Below are 17842 nucleotides of genomic sequence, written 5' to 3'. Positions count from 1 at the left end.
CTCAACATCTCTGTCAATATCATAAAAAAAAGAACTCTCATCACAATTGATATTTGCTGCAGGGGGCTATTTAACGGCAAAGTGTTGTGCTGTAGGTCAGTTTAGTTTGAAAATGATGCAATTTTACAAATTAGGCTTGATGTGGGATCTTTCAAATTTAACCTAAACTAAATTATTTTATTACACTTATTTAAAGATTATATTTCTGTTTGCTTTTGTATTGTACTGGGCATTAGCAAATGTTAGCAAACATTAAGGATGACAGGTAACAAAAGCCTGTTTCACCTACATACCATGGGGGTAATCAACACGTCAAAACAATAGAGATTAATTTAGTTTTATATTCAAAAGGTTACTTTATAGTACTCAGTTTTATATTCAAAAGGTTTCATTTATAGTACTCCGTTTTTGTATTTGCCCAAGAATAGTCTGCATCCACAACCCATTGGGGTGCAGACCTTTGTGAGCTATAAAGACAGATTTCACAAGATAACACTTTAACCAGCTGTATTAAAAATGTCAATGCTCAATGGTTTATGGCTGCACTCAGTCCAGAGCGAACATAATGATTCCACGCTCAAATGCCGTCTCAGATTTTGTGACAGAATGAGGTTTTATTACATTTTTCCAGTCCCTTTGAAAATGCAGAATGTACTATAAACAAATGGTAAGCACCAAAGGAAAGTAAGGGATTGATAATTCAGTCGCATACAGCATTGGCTAGAATGATGTCATAAGCAGTGTTATCAAATTAACTGCAGACATTTAGAGGGAGACGCTGCAATGAAACAGACTGCCGTAACTATGTTAATGCTAAATCTAGTTTGTTATTTATGTAGGTGGCCCTACACAAACACTCAGATCATAGAAACAGATGGTGGCATCCAGTAAACATGCTGGTCAGCACACACACATACATCCATAAACCCACTTGCCCCTTGGATTTATTAAGCTCTGCCTAGGGCGACTTCCAGAGGGAAAGGCTCTATTAACCACATTACATGCTGCTTAATTGGCTTTGATGAATTTAACAGAAGCACACATGTGACCAGGATCACTTCCGATTTCAACTCAGGAAGCAGGGAAAATGGGAATGATGGTGGAGAAGAAGGGGGTGGAGGGGAGTTGAAGAGTTCACCTTCCTTGGGTAGCACTGGCTCGAAGTTTCCAGTGAGATGCTGAGAGATGAGGTTATGACAAAACCTGTCAACTATCTCTGCTCACTAACTGCCCACAAGACTTCATGAACTGACATAAATAATATATGTATAGTAAATCCCTCTTTAGACAAAAATGTGCATCTTTACACTATTTTCTCCCAATTAAAATGTTCCTAAATCTTCCTCATCTGTCAATTTGCAATGCAAAGTTGCATGTATTCATCTTTTATCTATCTAATGTGCAATGTGTGTTTTAAACAGACACTGTTGTATAATAAAAAAAAAAAATAAGTGGGGTGCTTTTGATCAACATATCTTTGCAGGAATGCCTGTTCACCAAGATAAGATTATCCTGCTCTCACCGTCTCCACAGTGGCTCCCCAGTACATTCCAGTTTGGAGGGATATCCAGATTGGCCATGGCCAGGGCCACGCGGCGATCTATAGCCCAGCGAGAGCTCTGCTGGCCCAGGTTGAAGAGGCTGCTCAGCTCCTTGTGATCTGTGGAGCTCAGGCAATGTCCGTGGATCACCAGGTGCTCCGCCAGGTCCTGAGAATAAAGCGGTCATCAATAAGATACAATCTGTAAGAAATGGTGTGCAATAGCAAAAAAAAAAAACAGCAACTCCAAAACTACTTCTATGCAACTGAGGTGAAATGATTACATCCGACAAGGAGGTCATGTTTGTATAGGATCACATTTGTGTATGTTCCCTACCTGAGCATCATCTTGGACATACTCCAATGAAGCTCCGCCCACCCAGGTGAGGGGTGTGGTTTCAGAGCACAGATAGGCCTGGACAGAGACCACCTCAGCCAGGTTATGTCCTAAAGAGGGACACAACATGGCAAAAGCCAGACTTTGGTCAGGGCAGATCTCTTTGTATGGAAAAGAGCAGTTATATACAGTATGAGACCCATGTTTACATCTTTATATCTAATTGTATTCCTAATTTTATGATAAGGTACTGGCTGCAACTTCCTTCTCATGCAACAAAAATACAGCAAACTAAATAATTGATCATCTATCTTAAAGGGGTTAGGGTTAGTCACTGTTAGCAGTTTCAAGTCACTGTAATAAAACAAGCCGAAATTGATGTGTGCAAAGAAATCTAAAAATAAGAAGTCTGTGATAAGTAAATGAAAACAATTTAAATTATACAGTTTGTAGGTAACAAGTCCAAAATATAAATGGTTAAAAATGTTCTCAGATTTTCATTTTGTAAACTGATATAGGCATCTTTTCTTTTTTTCATGGAGAAGGAGACCTGCTTTTAATAGTTCAGCTATTGTAGAGTGCACAAGCCTGCAGGACTGCCTGTCGTCTGTGTCAACCTACACAGAGGCTCAGCAATGTTGACATATTGTTTATGGAGCCGTTTCCCTCCTGAGAGGAAGCTGATAAGATTCTGTGCCTTTCCAGACCTCAAGTCACAGACTGTGTATGTACGTGTGCGTGTGGTGTGTTTGCGTGCGTGTGTGCAAAGATTCAAATAGTGATGTACTGTTCGGGAGTATATCACAGACAGCAGTGGAAAACATGGGATTGTCAGGATGCAGCTTAATGTCTGAACATGGTTTTCTAAATACATTCTCCCTTTTTGATAACAAATTACCCCAAAATACTTACAATAACACATCATACAGGCATAGGCATGAACATACCAGGCACTATAAAGCAGAGCATTACATCACTCTGAGCCATGGTGACATGGACCAGTGTGGATCCTTCCAAAACAACGTAGACCTCTGCATCCTCAGGCACGGGGTCTAAACCCTCCAGCAATGCAAATACCTTTGCCTGGCCCTGAGATAAAGAAAGGTTAGAGAGGTTGAGAGGGGAAATAAAGAAGAAAGCTGCTAGAGAGCAAAACATATTTCTAAGATACAGGCTGATTTTAGAGTAAGTCTCTATTCTGACGCCATGTTCTACATTTCTGTAAAGAACACCAAATCCCCTGACAGCATGCCTCTTGAGGGTACAATAAAGCTTTCCCACTCAATAAAAACAGGAATGTCTTAGTGTCTACTGCAAATACCTGCCCTGATCCCAGCAGGCCAGAACACTTTGATCCCGGTGAAACACGCTTTTGGTATTGACATTTTCAATACTACAGAAATATTTCAATCGTTAGCCCAGCCATAGACATATCATGCAAAAGAGTTTTTTATATAAAAATCCTTACTGAGCTATTAAAAAAGTACAAAACTTTGGGGAAGATGTAATTAGCACAAAGGTATATTTGTGTGATATTAGTTTAACAAAATACTAAAGGGAGAAATAGCTTAGTTACAAAATAAACACAACAAAAACACAAAGTATTAAAAAGAAAACTGACAGCCGTTCAGAATGAACTTTTCCTTGCACTTTAAGCCAACAATGCAACAGAGGAGGCGATAAAAGGATTTTCAGGATCAGGATATTGGACTTTTGAAGATAATCTACCTTAAAATATTTAAAGCGGTATTTATTGTTTTTTTGACCACTTGGGGACAGCGAGATAAGTTGTAAATACAACACTAACATATTATCCCCTTATAAAGTTGATATGGCAAACATGTTGCCTATTTACACATCAAGCAGATATATAGCAACATAAGCACTCATTTTTATGTTTGTGTCCACCTGATAAATGTAAGTCCAATATTCACTCTAGCTCTGTTTTGGTCTCCACCAACTCCTGAGGGAAATAGCTGGCTCTTCAGCAGCTAAATGCTCCTCTATGTTCAACAGCTGGTTGATAACTTTGCCAGTCTGCTGTTTGTTGTTGGGCAGGGATTGTACTATGAGGTTATCGGAGCTTTTTCGTGAAAACACAGGGGTTGATGAGAGCCTCAACCAAAAAGTATAAAGCTGCAGGCCGTAAAACCAAAACAAAGAGGCTAAGAAGCTTTGTAGAGCTGAGGTGAACTGCACTGTTGGGTAATAATTATCTGTGAATGTGTAACTACCCTTTCACACAACTCAAACTCATTTAACCCATTATTGATTGTATAGTGCAGCTTTAAACATTTCTACGCCCATGTTGTTGTTTGGTTGTTAACTTTTTACTGTGGATAAATAGCTGCAGTATGTAAGATATGTAATGCATCTGTAACTGAATTTGATAGTTTCAATCACTCAGAATAAATAAAAAAAAAAAACTGCTGTTTTACACCAACATCCACCAGTGTCAGGGGAAGAAATCTATTGTAGAAGACATCATTTGTCCACCTACAGTGGCCTCCGTAGACCAGACAGCAATGCAGCCACAAGAAATACTGTGTGGGTTATTCTGGGAAACATATCAAACCACTGACTGAGGCAGGAGTAGAGGAGACAGGTTGAAGAAAGAAAGGTACACTAAAAATTTCAATTATAAGGCTTGACTTGAAATGTAATGAACGTCACAGATTAGTATTGGATGGTATAAAAGTTTAAGTGTAAGGATGTTTTTTATGTAGTCTCTCTCCCAATCTACCAAAATTAAATCAGCTCAACAGCTGACCTAATTTCTAACGCTATAAAACTGGGAGGCTTTTCTCTTTGCTTCTCTCGCTGTCTCAGAAAGAGACACTGTGAGTAATCCTGCCTCCATGTCTTTCCGTCTCACCTAATTCCCCCTTCAGGTTCCCTTATCCATTTCTTTATCCCCAGTTGTCTATTTATTGACAGAGAGAGCACCAGGTTCACCACAAATTCTGTAATGTCTACACAGCTTCTCCTCACCTCTGTGTGATTGATTAGATGTTGACCACAAATGAATAAACTTTGGTTTTTGACCAAATACCTGCAAAACTAATTACCATTAAATTCAGCTGTACTTTATGTTTAGTGTCAGTTAGCAAATGTTAGCATGCTGACAGGCTAAGATGATGAACATAGTAAACATTCCCTGCTAAACATCAGCATGTGAGAATTGTCATTGTGAGCATCTTGGCAAGCTGATGTTAGAATGTTGCTCCAAGCCTCACAGAGCCACTGGAATGGGCTCTAGAATAGTCTTGTGAAAACACTGGTTAACTGTCTTTCTTCCTGCTTTTAAAATCTAGCTGTTGCATATTTGTGTTCATTTATTTATTTGTGGGCCTCTATAGGAAGCACCAAAGTATCTGAGGAGTAGGGGTTTCATTACATGAAACGGGCAAGATGGTGAGTCTACATTAAAGGTGCAGTAGGTAAGACTTATAAAACTAACTTTCTGTCATATTTGTTGAAACTGACACTATGTTCGAGTAGAACTACATGAAGCTGGTAATTAAAAAAAAAAAAGATCTGGCTCCTCTGGCACCACCTACATCCTGTAGTGTGATTTGCAAAAATCCACCGTTCCCTGTTCAGATGCACCAATCAGGGCCAGGGGGGGTTGTCTAACTGCGTGTCAATCACTGCTCATGCACATGCATTCATTCTCCCTTGTGGGGGGAGGGGCTTAAGAGAACGTTTTGGGCTTTGCAGAAAAGGGGGCAGGGACTGAGAAGTTGTTGATGTTCACATTTTTTGGCTAAGTCCTGGATCTACAGAATCCAACCTACAGCACCTTTAAGTTTGGTAACCTTTAGTAAACACAAGTAAAAGGAAAACAGCATTAAAACATGTCAAATTAATAAAGTGTGAGCAATGCATCCCCCCTTTAAACTTCATTAATGTTTACATAAGTTGTTAAGATCCCAAACTGAAACCAATAAAATAATAGTTGACCGCAATCCTGCAGTGTTTGACTACATCTTAACCTCATAGACAACAGATTTATTCAAAGGTTTAACACGACCAGAGATATCACAAGGCAAACTGATAGAAAATACAAGTTCCTTTCCAACTCTGAATAAGTAAACAAAAAAAAAAAAAATCACTGTGAATGAATCACAGAGTTACTGATTTGCTAGTTACACACACAAATGCCAGGCTGCTATTGTCGTTGTGCTGATGGATAAGGTTACGGTTTTCCTATCAAAATATGATTCAGTGCTCAAATAGTCCAACAGCAAAACCCAAAACATCGGTCTCCTGTCACATTGGTGCCCTCATCCTATCTAGAGCCAAACCTCAATTTAAAAAACTTGTACAAACAGTAACATTAGTGACGTTAGTGAACTTGATCAAATTACATGTACTGTATTGATCCATGAACAGAAAACACCTGTATCCTTTTAGATACAACATTTGATGTATTTTCATTACACATAATGGTTTGGTCATGAGCATGACATCTCTGCCACGGACTTTTGGTTCTTATAAATGAGGCTACCGATCCCTCACTGCATTCCAAACTCAATATGCAGAGATTTTCCTAAGGGATAAATAACTCGACATTAATTGGAGAACTCAAACTGGAGCACATACTCACATACAGAGGCACTTTCCTCCTGCTCAGCTCCATCTGCACAGCAACTGCAGGCAAAGATGGACATTAAACAGACATTTGAGACTAAAAATGAAAACACACCAGTAGCCACGTGACTCCTCATTCTTTTTTTGGTTATTTCGGTTATTCTGCCTGCTCCTCTGATCCTAGAGATTATCCAACCTAATCCGTGCCTAGCAGAGTCAGAGGTTCTCCGATGAGACAGAATCATCTTTTGATCTCAAGTATTTAAATAATGATTTTAATGATGATGCTTTCTAACTTGGAGTGGAGACAATATCATTACACCAAGTGTATGTATGTGTGTGTGTGAGAGAGAGGGCTAAAGTAGGAAATCGATTGAGTTTCAGAGCTGCAGGGTTTAGCTCTGTTCTTTATCAATGGCCACTTCCTAAATTGGACACAACAGCAAGGTCTTGGCATAACAACCATTTTTAAGATATTGTTTGCTGTGCAGTCACATTATACTTTCCATTTACATTCATAATTATGTAGTCATAATCCAAATATTAAAGTCAACAAAGGCAAAGCATAAAAACAAATCAAGAGGAGAGGACTTAAGACTGTATGTGTGCTAGTTTTATGACAAAAACTGCTCATAAGAGTTGGGGTATTATTGGCAATAGATTGCATTTTTATTGTTAAATATCACAAACACGAGCTTTAGGAACATTTTTTTTATATATATATATAATTCAAATGAACTGAACTCATACTTCGTGACCTATTTAGCTGCAAAATACATGAGGCTCTCTTTACAGGGCTACATTTTACCATTTGACCAGGGTTGACACGTTAGCAAACTGTCAATAATATCATAGGAAACCGACACGTTGAAAAAGTCAAGAGCTAGTACAAAAAGGGTAATGATTATTGACGAACCTACCTTAAGTGGAGCTCAAACTCCGGCAGAAGAATCCTGACAGTCCGCTTAAATTGAGGTTAAAAAAAAAAAATAAAATAAAAAAAAGAGCACCTAACTAGCACACATCCTCGTTTTGCTAACTGCTAATTCAAGTGTTGGTCTCAAAGCTACAAGTTGAGAAATGGCGTTGAGTCGGTGGCACTGCTGTTACCAGTCTGAGCTGCAGCCTCCACTGACCCACAGCATCCTCTTCTCCGCCAGTGTTGATGCTTTCTGTCTTCCGTTTGCCCAAATGCAAATTCCTCCATGTGAAAGTTAAGTTTCTTTGAGGTTACAGCGACATCCAGTGGAGGGGGATGCAACTTCATCATCATCCCTACCTCTTGAAATCGGTTTTATTATCAGAGACTTGAGCCGATTTGGACACAATTATGATTACACAGTTTCAATATTACAAAGATTTATTTATATCTGGTTATAAAACATTTGCCAATGCCAAATATTATGAAAACACAAAAGCAGACACCAACAGTTAAATCATTCAAACACACAAGCATGCGGACACAGACACACGCCACATTTACTTTGGAAAGTACTCATTTCACATTCACACAACCAGAGATTCTTCATACAGTAAATGCATGTTCTATGTGTTGCCTGTTGTGTTTTCAGTCACGCAGAGTTAAAACACCAGAGTGAGCCCATGGGTTTGTAAGTCTCTTAAAACCTGTACCAAAATGTTTGTTTGGTAATGTTGGTAGTCTGATGTTTCAAAAAGATGTTTTTAGAGTTGTAAAGGAACTCTAACCCAGTCTAAAGCCACTTCGCCCCGCTACAAGCCTCAGGTGGCCTGAACCTGTGGTCTTGAGATACTCGATTCTCCCTGAGCCAGGCCATTAGCCCTGCTGACGCCGGGGCATGGCACCTCCTTCCTAGGGAGGGAGGAGGCGAACATTGTGTCCAACATGCCCAGCACCTCCAGGAGGTCCTGCTGGTAGTCAATCTCTCTCTCCAGCAGCTCCTGCAGACGCAGCAGCTGCCGGTCCACAACTGGCGACTGTCCGATTATGGATTGATAAATGTCCAGGATCATCTCAGCCGCTGTTACGAGGACAGGAGCAAACCTGGGGTCAACCATGTTCCTGGAGAAGAAACAAGTATTTATGTTGCAAATTATTTCTGCACGTTTGGATGTGCAAGCTACCAAATTCAATGCATCAAAAAACACTATATCAACACTTGGTAAAGTCGACTTGAGTAATGCCGTTTTATTTGCTTCTTACCCTATGAGGAAGTTGAGCAACCGAGCGAGCCCCTGTTCATCCCTTCCTGCCAGAGCATTTTTCAATGTTCCTCTTCGATCTAGCTCCTTTATAACAGCAACTGTGATCTCTGGCTTTCTCAGTCTTGTCCATGTCTATAAATACAATTTAAAATACTTAATAAGTAAAATCATACTACCACCTTTTTGGGATGTTTGTTTATGCAAATGGGATGCTGTTTAGCTTCATATATCCAGTGTAGTGAGTTTGTACAACTCAGCAACAGGAAGGTAGCATGTGTCACAGCTTTAGATCACAAATTGAACAACTTTAAAAATAAAGAAAATGATGCCAACCGAGTTATTATTATTGCTAATGTTATAAATACATAAAATGTATACCTCCAGAGCTGTATCCAAAGCCTTCGATACGTTAAATTTCTTGAGCTGCTTGTCATATTTGGCCAAATGCTGTTTCACTGGCTTGCTGACTAGATAATCATCCTGGGAAAAAGACGGAGAACCAAGAAATCAATTAACAATGGTGAGAAAGAAAAGCCTTATAGAATGACTCCGTGTGATAAATAAAAGGTGTTAGCCAGGGTCAGTTTTACATTGTCTTTTGTATGATTCAGTCAGCACATTTCTTTTGGGAATAATCATACATGATCACATAATGTCTCAGACTGTTGACCTCAGCTACTGCATGATAACTAAATGTAAACATACCTGTTTAGGGACGTAGTTCTTCCCTTTCACAAAAACACGATACGACGGCTGTCGTCTCTGTTGACTGGAGATTTCCTTCGACTCTTCGAGGCTTTTCCTGTGTTTGATACTCAGGATACTATTGGTCATACCCACAACGATGGACTCATCATCCGGCTGAGGAGAAAGACACATTTATAGTTTTACTGTCAAGAATTCCAGCCCTGAGCAAAAATAAAGTGAGACAATTTACATCAGTTCACTTTCATGACCACATGTTGATAGGTCTGTAATATAGTTTAAAAGGTTGTCAGAATTCTTGAGATCATCATGAAATTCAGTCGATGGATCACTCAAGAGATCATCATTCAACAATTCCTTTAATACAAAAGAACTCCAGAGGACACAATCATTTTTATAGGCCATGGCTACAGCTGGGACAGCATTTCCTTTTAGGAGTGTAGCACTCTGAGGTTGCACATTGTGTTCTGGAAACCCTACACCCTCATGCCAACACAGAGGAGAGGATGTACCACTTAATCTCTAAATCAATTAAAATCTCTGGCAATACTAGATATTTCTATTGGCCGCTGCAGAAACTGAATCTATCACCTCGCAGTCTCAGAGCTGTTCTCTCAAATCACAGCTCCCTCTGATGGTGCAACTCAGATACAAGCAAACAACTGATCTCTCGGTGCTTTTTTTGTGTGCATGTTTATTGCCACAGTCAGCCAAATAAGGCATTTTCCCATCTTGGGTGATGTAATCAACTATTGTGTAATTATCAAAAATGTTGCTTCACTTATCTGGATCCACCTTTCTACACCTAATAAAACTAATAAAAAACATAGAACATCACAGAATAGTGGTAATGGGTAAAATGTCATTTCTTACAGCCAAAGCCAGACTGAGGATGGAGGCAGCGTAGTCAAAGTTGTGGACCACTTTATAGTTGGTGGTGTTGTACACCTTTACATGCCTGAAATGCAAACAGAGGCTCTCTATTAAATCAGGTTCATATAAAAATACTTATCAAATAAGTATGCAACTGACAGATGAGTGCTATGTCAGACATGCATGCTGTACATACACCTGTCCTCGTACCTGTCCAGAGAAGCTGACAGCAGTCTGTGTCCGTTGCTGCTGAGACACAAACAGGTGACAGTTTTGTGATGGTTCTTCAGTGACACCAGAGGCTGGCCTCCTTTTAGCAGATCCCACACTTTCACATGGCGCCCCCCTAAAGAGAGTGAAAAGATTTTCCATTTCTTGGCCAAAAAGCTGCCTCTGAACACACTGAAAAAGACTACAGTTGACTGCTAACTAGCACGTACATTCTGTGAAGCGTTGTGACCGAGCAGCCCGCTGCCGGCTAGTTGGCTAGCTTGCTAATTCCATTCAACATGCCTTCATTTGCATGGGTCATTTACAGAAAATGAGCCAAACTAAGTTGTCATTATCTGGCAATAGCAATGTGTTTTCCTACACCGTTACAAGTAGGGCTGTAGCGATACACTAATCTCACGATACGATACATAGCTCACGATACGATATATATCACGATATTCGGCCAACGATACGATTCGATATAATTCGATACACTTACATCATTTTCTGAAAGATTTAAAGGGGACAGAGTGATTTTGGTGACAGCTTGTGAGTGTTCCATTTACTTGGATTTAATTAATTGAACTGAAAACATCAATTACACAATATATGTCTCTGACTGGACAGAGAGTCTACAGCAGGGATCATCAACTACATTTTTTTCAGAATTTTTCTAAGCACTCTGGCGGCCGGACTTTCAAATAAAATAAAATGTTATACCTAATACGCCTATTCTTTTTCCCTTTCTTACTGAATTAATGCTATTTTTTTTTTTTTTTTACATGTATTAGTGTGAGCAAACTCCTAAAAAACATGGAAACTCCCTAATGATAACTGGCTCTTTAACTAGAAAAAGATCTCAGACTAGGAGGCAGTTCACTGAGGAGTGATGGTTAAAGTCTGTGATTATGAAAAAGATTATTGTAGTATGCAGCATCCTGATTGGTGGAAAATGCTTGCAGAAAGAAAGGCTGTTGTCAGGTAAACATGTCACTGTCAAAGATGCTGAAGCAAAAAGTTGAAGTGGAAAAGCCAAAAGCCCAGCTTTAATGATGAATGGACTGATAAGCAGGCTATGCACTCGTCATGTATGCCTCATTTGCAATGAAACGATGTTGTGGCAAAATAATACAACCAGCATCATCATCACTGAACATAACGATCGCGTCATTCACGTGCATATTAAGTAGCTCCAGATTGTCCACTCCAGCGGAGAGTTTGGTTTGTTCAGCCAGCAGTGAGGTTTACAAGAATTTGTCAACATTTCCAGATTCCCGGCAAACTAAGATAAACAGTTAGACTACAAACCGACAGCTTTTGTTTTAGCTTGATTGTAAAAATTTGCTATTTGCAGAGTAGAGCTGTGTTTGCGTAAAACAGCGCGGTGGACTGAGCAGATTGGAATGTCGCTTTCTACATGTTGATGCCGGTCTACACAGGTGAGTGCATTGATAAGAATTGACTTTTTACTCACAAAGGTTTAATTGTAGCCTATTTACAGAAAAGAGACCAGCGTGAGTTAATCTGCCCCAGCGGCCGTTGGTAACTCTGTATCGTTCCCGGTCAGGTGCTGCGTGTTTTAACACACACACACACACACACACACACACACACACACACACACACACACACCCTCGGCTCAGCTGTGTGTGTGGAGCTCGGTCATCGCTGTAGAGAATCCCGGCATGTGAATGGAGATGTAAATACAGGGGGCTGGGTTTTTGCTCTAAATGCTTTAAATGATAAACAGAACACATTTTTTCCTCTTTACATTTTGTGAATTCATGATTATTCTGCGGGCCAGACTAAAAGCTTTGGCGGAGGGCCGCCAGTTGACGTTGGACTGCTCTACAACGACACTAGCGGCTGGCTGACCAAATCGCTCTTCCTGCAACGTGGACGGGGGTAAACACGGGGGATTTGAATGGGACTTATCTATCAATACTCGCGGCATAAAAATCGATACTTTCTTGAGGAATAAAATAACGATTTATATCGCAGAATTGATCAAATTGCTCAGCCTTAGTTACAAGAGTGTGTGAATATAACATTGTTCAATTTTATTAATTCTAGCTATCTTGCTTGCTATGGGGCTCAGTTCTCAGTCTAGCACCAACCATGATGCAGAGAGAGAGGAAGGGAGGTCTCAAGTAGTACCGTAAGATTTACAATACAGTAAATTATTTTATTAGTTTATTTTGTAATGTGTAGATATGGACATATTTTAAAAAGACATGTTTATGATGAAATAAATACACCTGCACAAGTAGTTATGTATCTTGTTAGATATTCAAATAGTTTGAACCTCTGTTTTTAAGAAGAACTATTCAATTCGATATTTTTGGCCAGTTTGAGTTTTGACCAGCCTTATATGTATTGATCAGATAAGATGAAAAATGACAAGAGCCTTCTGTGTGTGCCCTGTGATTGCTCGCTTTCCTAACTTTCGTTTTTCTTCTTGTGCACCGATTTGCTTAAGCTGAACAGCCAATCAGAGAGGTTCCTCTCACTGAGGGGCTGCGACGCCAATGGTCAGGGACTTCAGGCATCCATTTGTGGAGAGGCGATTTGCCAGATGGATAGGACTGAAACAAGTCACACTTTCTCACGGTTTTTATATAAAAACAAAAAGCAGAATAAAGGGTTGACGATGCGGGACACACCGCAAAAATTAGGGTTACGGTCTTCCTCGTGTGTCAGCACCTTTAAATTCAAATCATTAAACACTAGTAACATAATCTGGGTTTGGTCTGAAAACTAGTGGGCACATTTTCTGGATGCGCTGACTGAACATGATGATCAGAATGGCTGATTACCTGCGGAGACGAGGAGTCCCTCAGAAGGATAGAGAAGCAGACTCTCCACTGGCTGGCCATGGTCCATGGTCATCACACTCTTATCCGCTCTGGCATCAAACAGTTTCAGTGTGTGGTCATAAGATCCTAGGATAAAAACAAATTGCAAGTCATGCAAAAACAGACCACTTTTATCTTGGTCCTCACACTTTCATCTGCAGTGGCACTCACAACTCAATAGCAGAATTTGGAGTTTACTACCACTACTACTACTACTGACTTAACATATTCATTATTCAATTATTCTACTAAAAAAAAAATTAAATAGAAAATAAAAGACTAGTCAAAAGCCTAATGTTCGTAGATTTTGACTGTGTTAAATCAGTTTAATCTAAAAGCCACTGGGACAGATGATGTTCCTAGTGGTTCTATTGAAAAAGTTTACTGATCCCAAAAGATCCAAAAATTATGGCATGCTCCAAACACTGATGCTAAAGTGAATTTACTGTCCTAACTTTCACTTTTTCTAACACAAATTGAAAAACATAAATTGCCTCCATCTCACCAGTAATGAAGAGATCTCTGTTGAGTTTGCTTGTGACGCCACAGCGAATGTAATCTGTGTGTTCTTGGTAGGTGTTGAGCTCAGTGGCATTTGGGATGTCCCAAAGTCGACAGGTGTAGTCGTCGGACCCTGTGAGGATCTGGTAACGGTCTGAGGTAAAGTCTGTGACATGTACAGCCCTGAACAGAAATAAAATGAGACAAAAAAATACACATCAGTGCACTTTCACAGCCAGATGTTATTAAGTCAGCAAGACACTTTAAAGGTTGTCAGAATTCTTGAGATCATCACAAATTTCAGTCGATGGATCACTCAAGAGATCATCATTCAACAATTCCGATGTTCAAACAAAGTCTATTTTGTAATACTCAGTCTTTAGGCCAGGACAGCACAACTAAAACACTATCGGATGGTGACATGTGGGATACCTACTTTGTGTGTCCTTTAAACATCCTGAGTGCCACCTTGCCACTGACATCAAACAGCCGGACCACAGAGTCCTCACATCCCGCCACAAGCAGCTGACCGTCTGACCTGAACCTCCCACAGTATGCAGTATCTTTAAAACGTGTAAATGTCTTAACGGGCTCCTGGGAGAACGGCCCGTAAATGTGGATCTGTAGAGAAACCAGAGTTAGAATGGGAAATGGCATAATTACACTTCATTATTCAGAGGACCGACTGGATCTAGAATTGTTTTATAAGAGGTTGACACGGATCAATTTGAATAAACACAACTATGCTAAATTCATACAAGGAAAAAACAACATACTCTTGTGAATGCTGTCACCGCAAAGTTATGCGGAGCCACTGGGGAGAAATCTATGTTTGTGATTGCTCCAAATTCTTTTATCTGGACCGGAGCCTGTGAGAGGAGATTTAAAGATTGAGAAACAACATTAGGGATGTGCTTTTCTAGCTCACAGTAATATTAAGACAGTATACAGCATGGGCTGCATGGTATGAGGAAAATATGCGATAACTTTGTTGAATATCGCGATAATGATATTACTTGCGATAAATAAACAGATATTAGTGTGCTCAGTTCTGCATTTCTTCTGTTTCAGTATTCAGCTAAAATAAAACAAAATTGCTTGTTGAATTTAAAACCAACGAAAGGAAGACATTTCCAAAATTCTTCTATTGCACAAATTGAACATTGAGTTGAATATCAAAAGGTACCACAAAAAAAGAAGGACAGTTAAATTATTAAGTGGGATGTGTATATTGAGCCAATTGATATTGCGATGATGATAAAAAAAACTATATATTGTGCAGCCCTAGTATACAGTAGAAGAGACTCACCTTGTAGTTTTTCCAGTACAGTGTGTCTTGTGTGACTTTCTCTCCAAGTTTAGGATAGACTTGGACTTTTGTAGGTTTAAATGAAGCCATTTCTGTGCAGATCACGAAATAATCAGTCTGGTAGGATACAGAAAATAAAAACATCAATATTACCATATAGCAAGAGATATGACACTTGTTAACCTCTTAACCCTACTGACTTGCTGGTATGTACAAATGGTATAGAAACTCTTGATGTGAAGCACACCAATGGTCAAACCCAGACAAATATATTTTTCATTTTGTTGATAAAACAACGCTTTGATTATTAAACTCAGTGTAAACATGATATTGCTTCAATAAGGAGCTGGAACAAGCATACAAAAAAAACATGATATGATTTTTTTTTACAACATTAAAGCTATTTAATTGAAAATAACAGTGGGGGGAAAAAATGGATAGTAAGGGGTTAATAGCTTAGCCAAGATTACCTTGATCCCAACAACCAGCAAAAAGAGGTAATCAAATTCAACAACATGGGCTGAGTGGCAACACTCAAACTTTTTACCCAACAGCATCACAACCCACCAAACTATTCAATTCGTAAAAGCTAACGTTAAGCTAACGGTTTCACGACAGTCGATTTCTACACTAAGGTTTATTATTGCTTATAGCTAATTAACCTTTACCTAATGGTTAGAATTACACTACTGGTAACGTTACTTGTCTGAAAACAAAAGCAGCTTATTAGAAAGGAAACCTGAGTCAACGTGTTCCGCACACTAATGTTAGCTACGCTTTGGCCGCTTAGCATTTTCTACTTAAGTGCATTCTGATGATTCTCACCTTTTAAAGAAAACGTCCGTGAGTGCAGACGTACTTTTTTAAGTATAATTTGTTGAAATTAGATGAAACCGATGTTTGTCGTCCCAGTAAACCAAAAGTTTCTCATTTTAAGGAGTTATCACGTTGCCTCTCGGTGCACCGGAGGACGCCATGATTACAACGTGACTACTTCCTTCTTCTTCTTTTTTTGGCAGATTACTACTTTTATATTATACCGCCACCAACTGTACAGGAGTGTGTAATACCACGAACTTCATGGAGTCTAGGCTTGAATTAATTCAAAACAAACAAAAAACTTATATTCTTACCAGTATTATTCAGAAAAATAAATAAAGTCTCTCCCTTGTCATTCCCTTTTCTTCAAGTATATCATGCATTGAGTTCTCTCCTTCCATTTCCTGCCAGTGTAATCTATTATCATTAGATTTCTCACATGCAAAAAGGACATATTCTACATCTTCTTTGTCTTGGCATTCTATGCATAAGCTATTACCATTTCCTAATATTTTCTTTTTTTTATTGAAAATAAACAAATCACAAGTGAACAGCCAAAATATACATAACATACAACAATAAAAAGATAAACAAAATATAAAATAGGATTGCCAGGGGAAGCATATAGGCCATTATGAAGAGAAAGAGGACCATATGTTTAACAGCCTTTTTGTTGTTCGAGTCAGAAATTAGATTAATATAATGTTCAACTTCATGGAGAAAAAGTACAAAACTATTTTTTTTTGTGCTGAATTTACACTTATGAATGTGAAATTTTGCCAAAAGAATTAATAAATTCATAATGAAGTACATCTTATCTTATGACTTTTATAGAAGCAAAAAATAACATCCTTCCACAATAAGGCAAAGTCTTTATAAATATGATCAATGATGAATCTGCTGAGGTTTTGCCAAAATGTTCTATTGTGTGGGCAATGCCAAAATAGGTGCAAAACAGTTTCTGGATGGTCTTCACAAAAAGAACAGTATGTGTTGATGTCTCTTTTAAATGTAATCATGTAATGATTAGTAGGGTAATATCTGTGAATTATTCTGAAAGATACTTCTTTCACCTTGTTTACTATCAAGTATCTGTGAGGAATCATCCAATCCATCCATCCATCTTCATCTGCTTATCCGGTATCGGGTCGCGGGGGTAGCAGCTCCAGCAGGGGACCCCAAACTTCCCTTTCCCGAGCCACATTAACCAGCTCCGACTGGGGGATCCCGAGGCGTTCCCAGGCCAGGTTGGAGATATAATCCCTCCACCTAGTCCTGGGTCTTCCCCGAGGCCTCCTCCCAGCTGGACGTGCCTGGAACACCTCCCTAGGGAGGCGCCCAAGGGGCATCCTTACCAGATGCCCGAACCATCTCAACTGGCTCCTTTCGACGCGAAGGAGCAGCGGCTCTACTCCGAGCTCCTCACGGATGACTGAGCTTCTCACCCTATCTCTAAGGGAGACGCCAGCCACCCTCCTGAGGAAACCCATTTCGGCCGCTTGCACCCTGGATCTCGTTCTTTCGGTCATGACCCAGCCTTCATGACCATAGGTGAGGGTAGGAACGAAAAGTGACCGGTAGATTGAGAGCTTTGCCTTCTGGCTCAGCTCTCTTTTAAATCTCTAACGGTGCGATAAATTGAATGTAATACCGCACCCGCTGCGCCGATTCTCCGACCAATCTCCCGCTCCATTGTCCCCTCACTCGCGAACAAGACACCAAGGTACTTAAACTCCTTCACTTGGGGTAAGGACTCATTTCCTACCTGGAGAAGGCATTCCATCGGTTTCCTGCTGAGAACCATGGCCTCCGATTTAGAGGTGCTGATCCTCATCCCAACCGCTTCACACTCGGCTGCGAACCGATCCAGTGAGTGCTGAAGGTCGCAGGCCGATGATGCCATCAGGACCACA

The 17842-nt window shown here is 39.7% G+C and overlaps 2 protein-coding genes across 8 annotated transcripts in view; both read right to left on the bottom strand.

The window, feature by feature from the left end:
- The window catches only part of LOC114555683 (rho guanine nucleotide exchange factor 28), a 39687-nt gene extending 31969 nt beyond the window's left edge, over nt 1-7718 (bottom strand). For 5 of the 7 annotated variants that reach the window (XM_028578257.1, XM_028578258.1, XM_028578260.1 and 2 more), the window contains exons 1-5: nt 7391-7718; nt 6487-6530; nt 2825-2966; nt 1878-1987; nt 1523-1709 (exon numbers count right to left, since the gene is read on the bottom strand). In XM_028578257.1, the coding sequence (XP_028434058.1) occupies nt 1523-1709; nt 1878-1987; nt 2825-2966; nt 6487-6519 (472 nt within the window). In that variant the 5' untranslated portion in view covers nt 6520-6530; nt 7391-7718. Of the gene's footprint in view, nt 1-1522; nt 1710-1877; nt 1988-2824; nt 2967-6482; nt 6531-7390 lie in introns of those variants that run through there. The other 2 variants (XM_028578263.1, XM_028578262.1) reach the window with 2 other exon arrangements.
- Nucleotides 7719-7812: 94 nt separating this feature from the next.
- Nucleotides 7813-16099, bottom strand: utp15 (UTP15 small subunit processome component). The gene is made up of 12 exons (XM_028578283.1): nt 15936-16099; nt 15111-15227; nt 14578-14670; nt 14238-14422; nt 13806-13984; nt 13262-13387; nt 10443-10578; nt 10233-10317; nt 9360-9515; nt 9033-9134; nt 8653-8786; nt 7813-8511 (listed from the first exon to the last, which is right to left on the bottom strand). The coding sequence occupies exons 2-12, from the start codon at nt 15198-15200 to the stop codon at nt 8211-8213; spliced, it is 1587 nt and encodes a 528-aa protein (XP_028434084.1). The 5' UTR covers nt 15201-15227; nt 15936-16099; the 3' UTR covers nt 7813-8210.
- Nucleotides 16100-17842: the final 1743 nt, after the last annotated feature.

Source organism: Perca flavescens, chromosome 5, assembly GCF_004354835.1.
Source record: "Perca flavescens isolate YP-PL-M2 chromosome 5, PFLA_1.0, whole genome shotgun sequence".
Taxonomy (NCBI): domain Eukaryota; kingdom Metazoa; phylum Chordata; class Actinopteri; order Perciformes; family Percidae; genus Perca; species Perca flavescens.
This window is presented reverse-complemented; position numbering and strand designations above follow the sequence as displayed.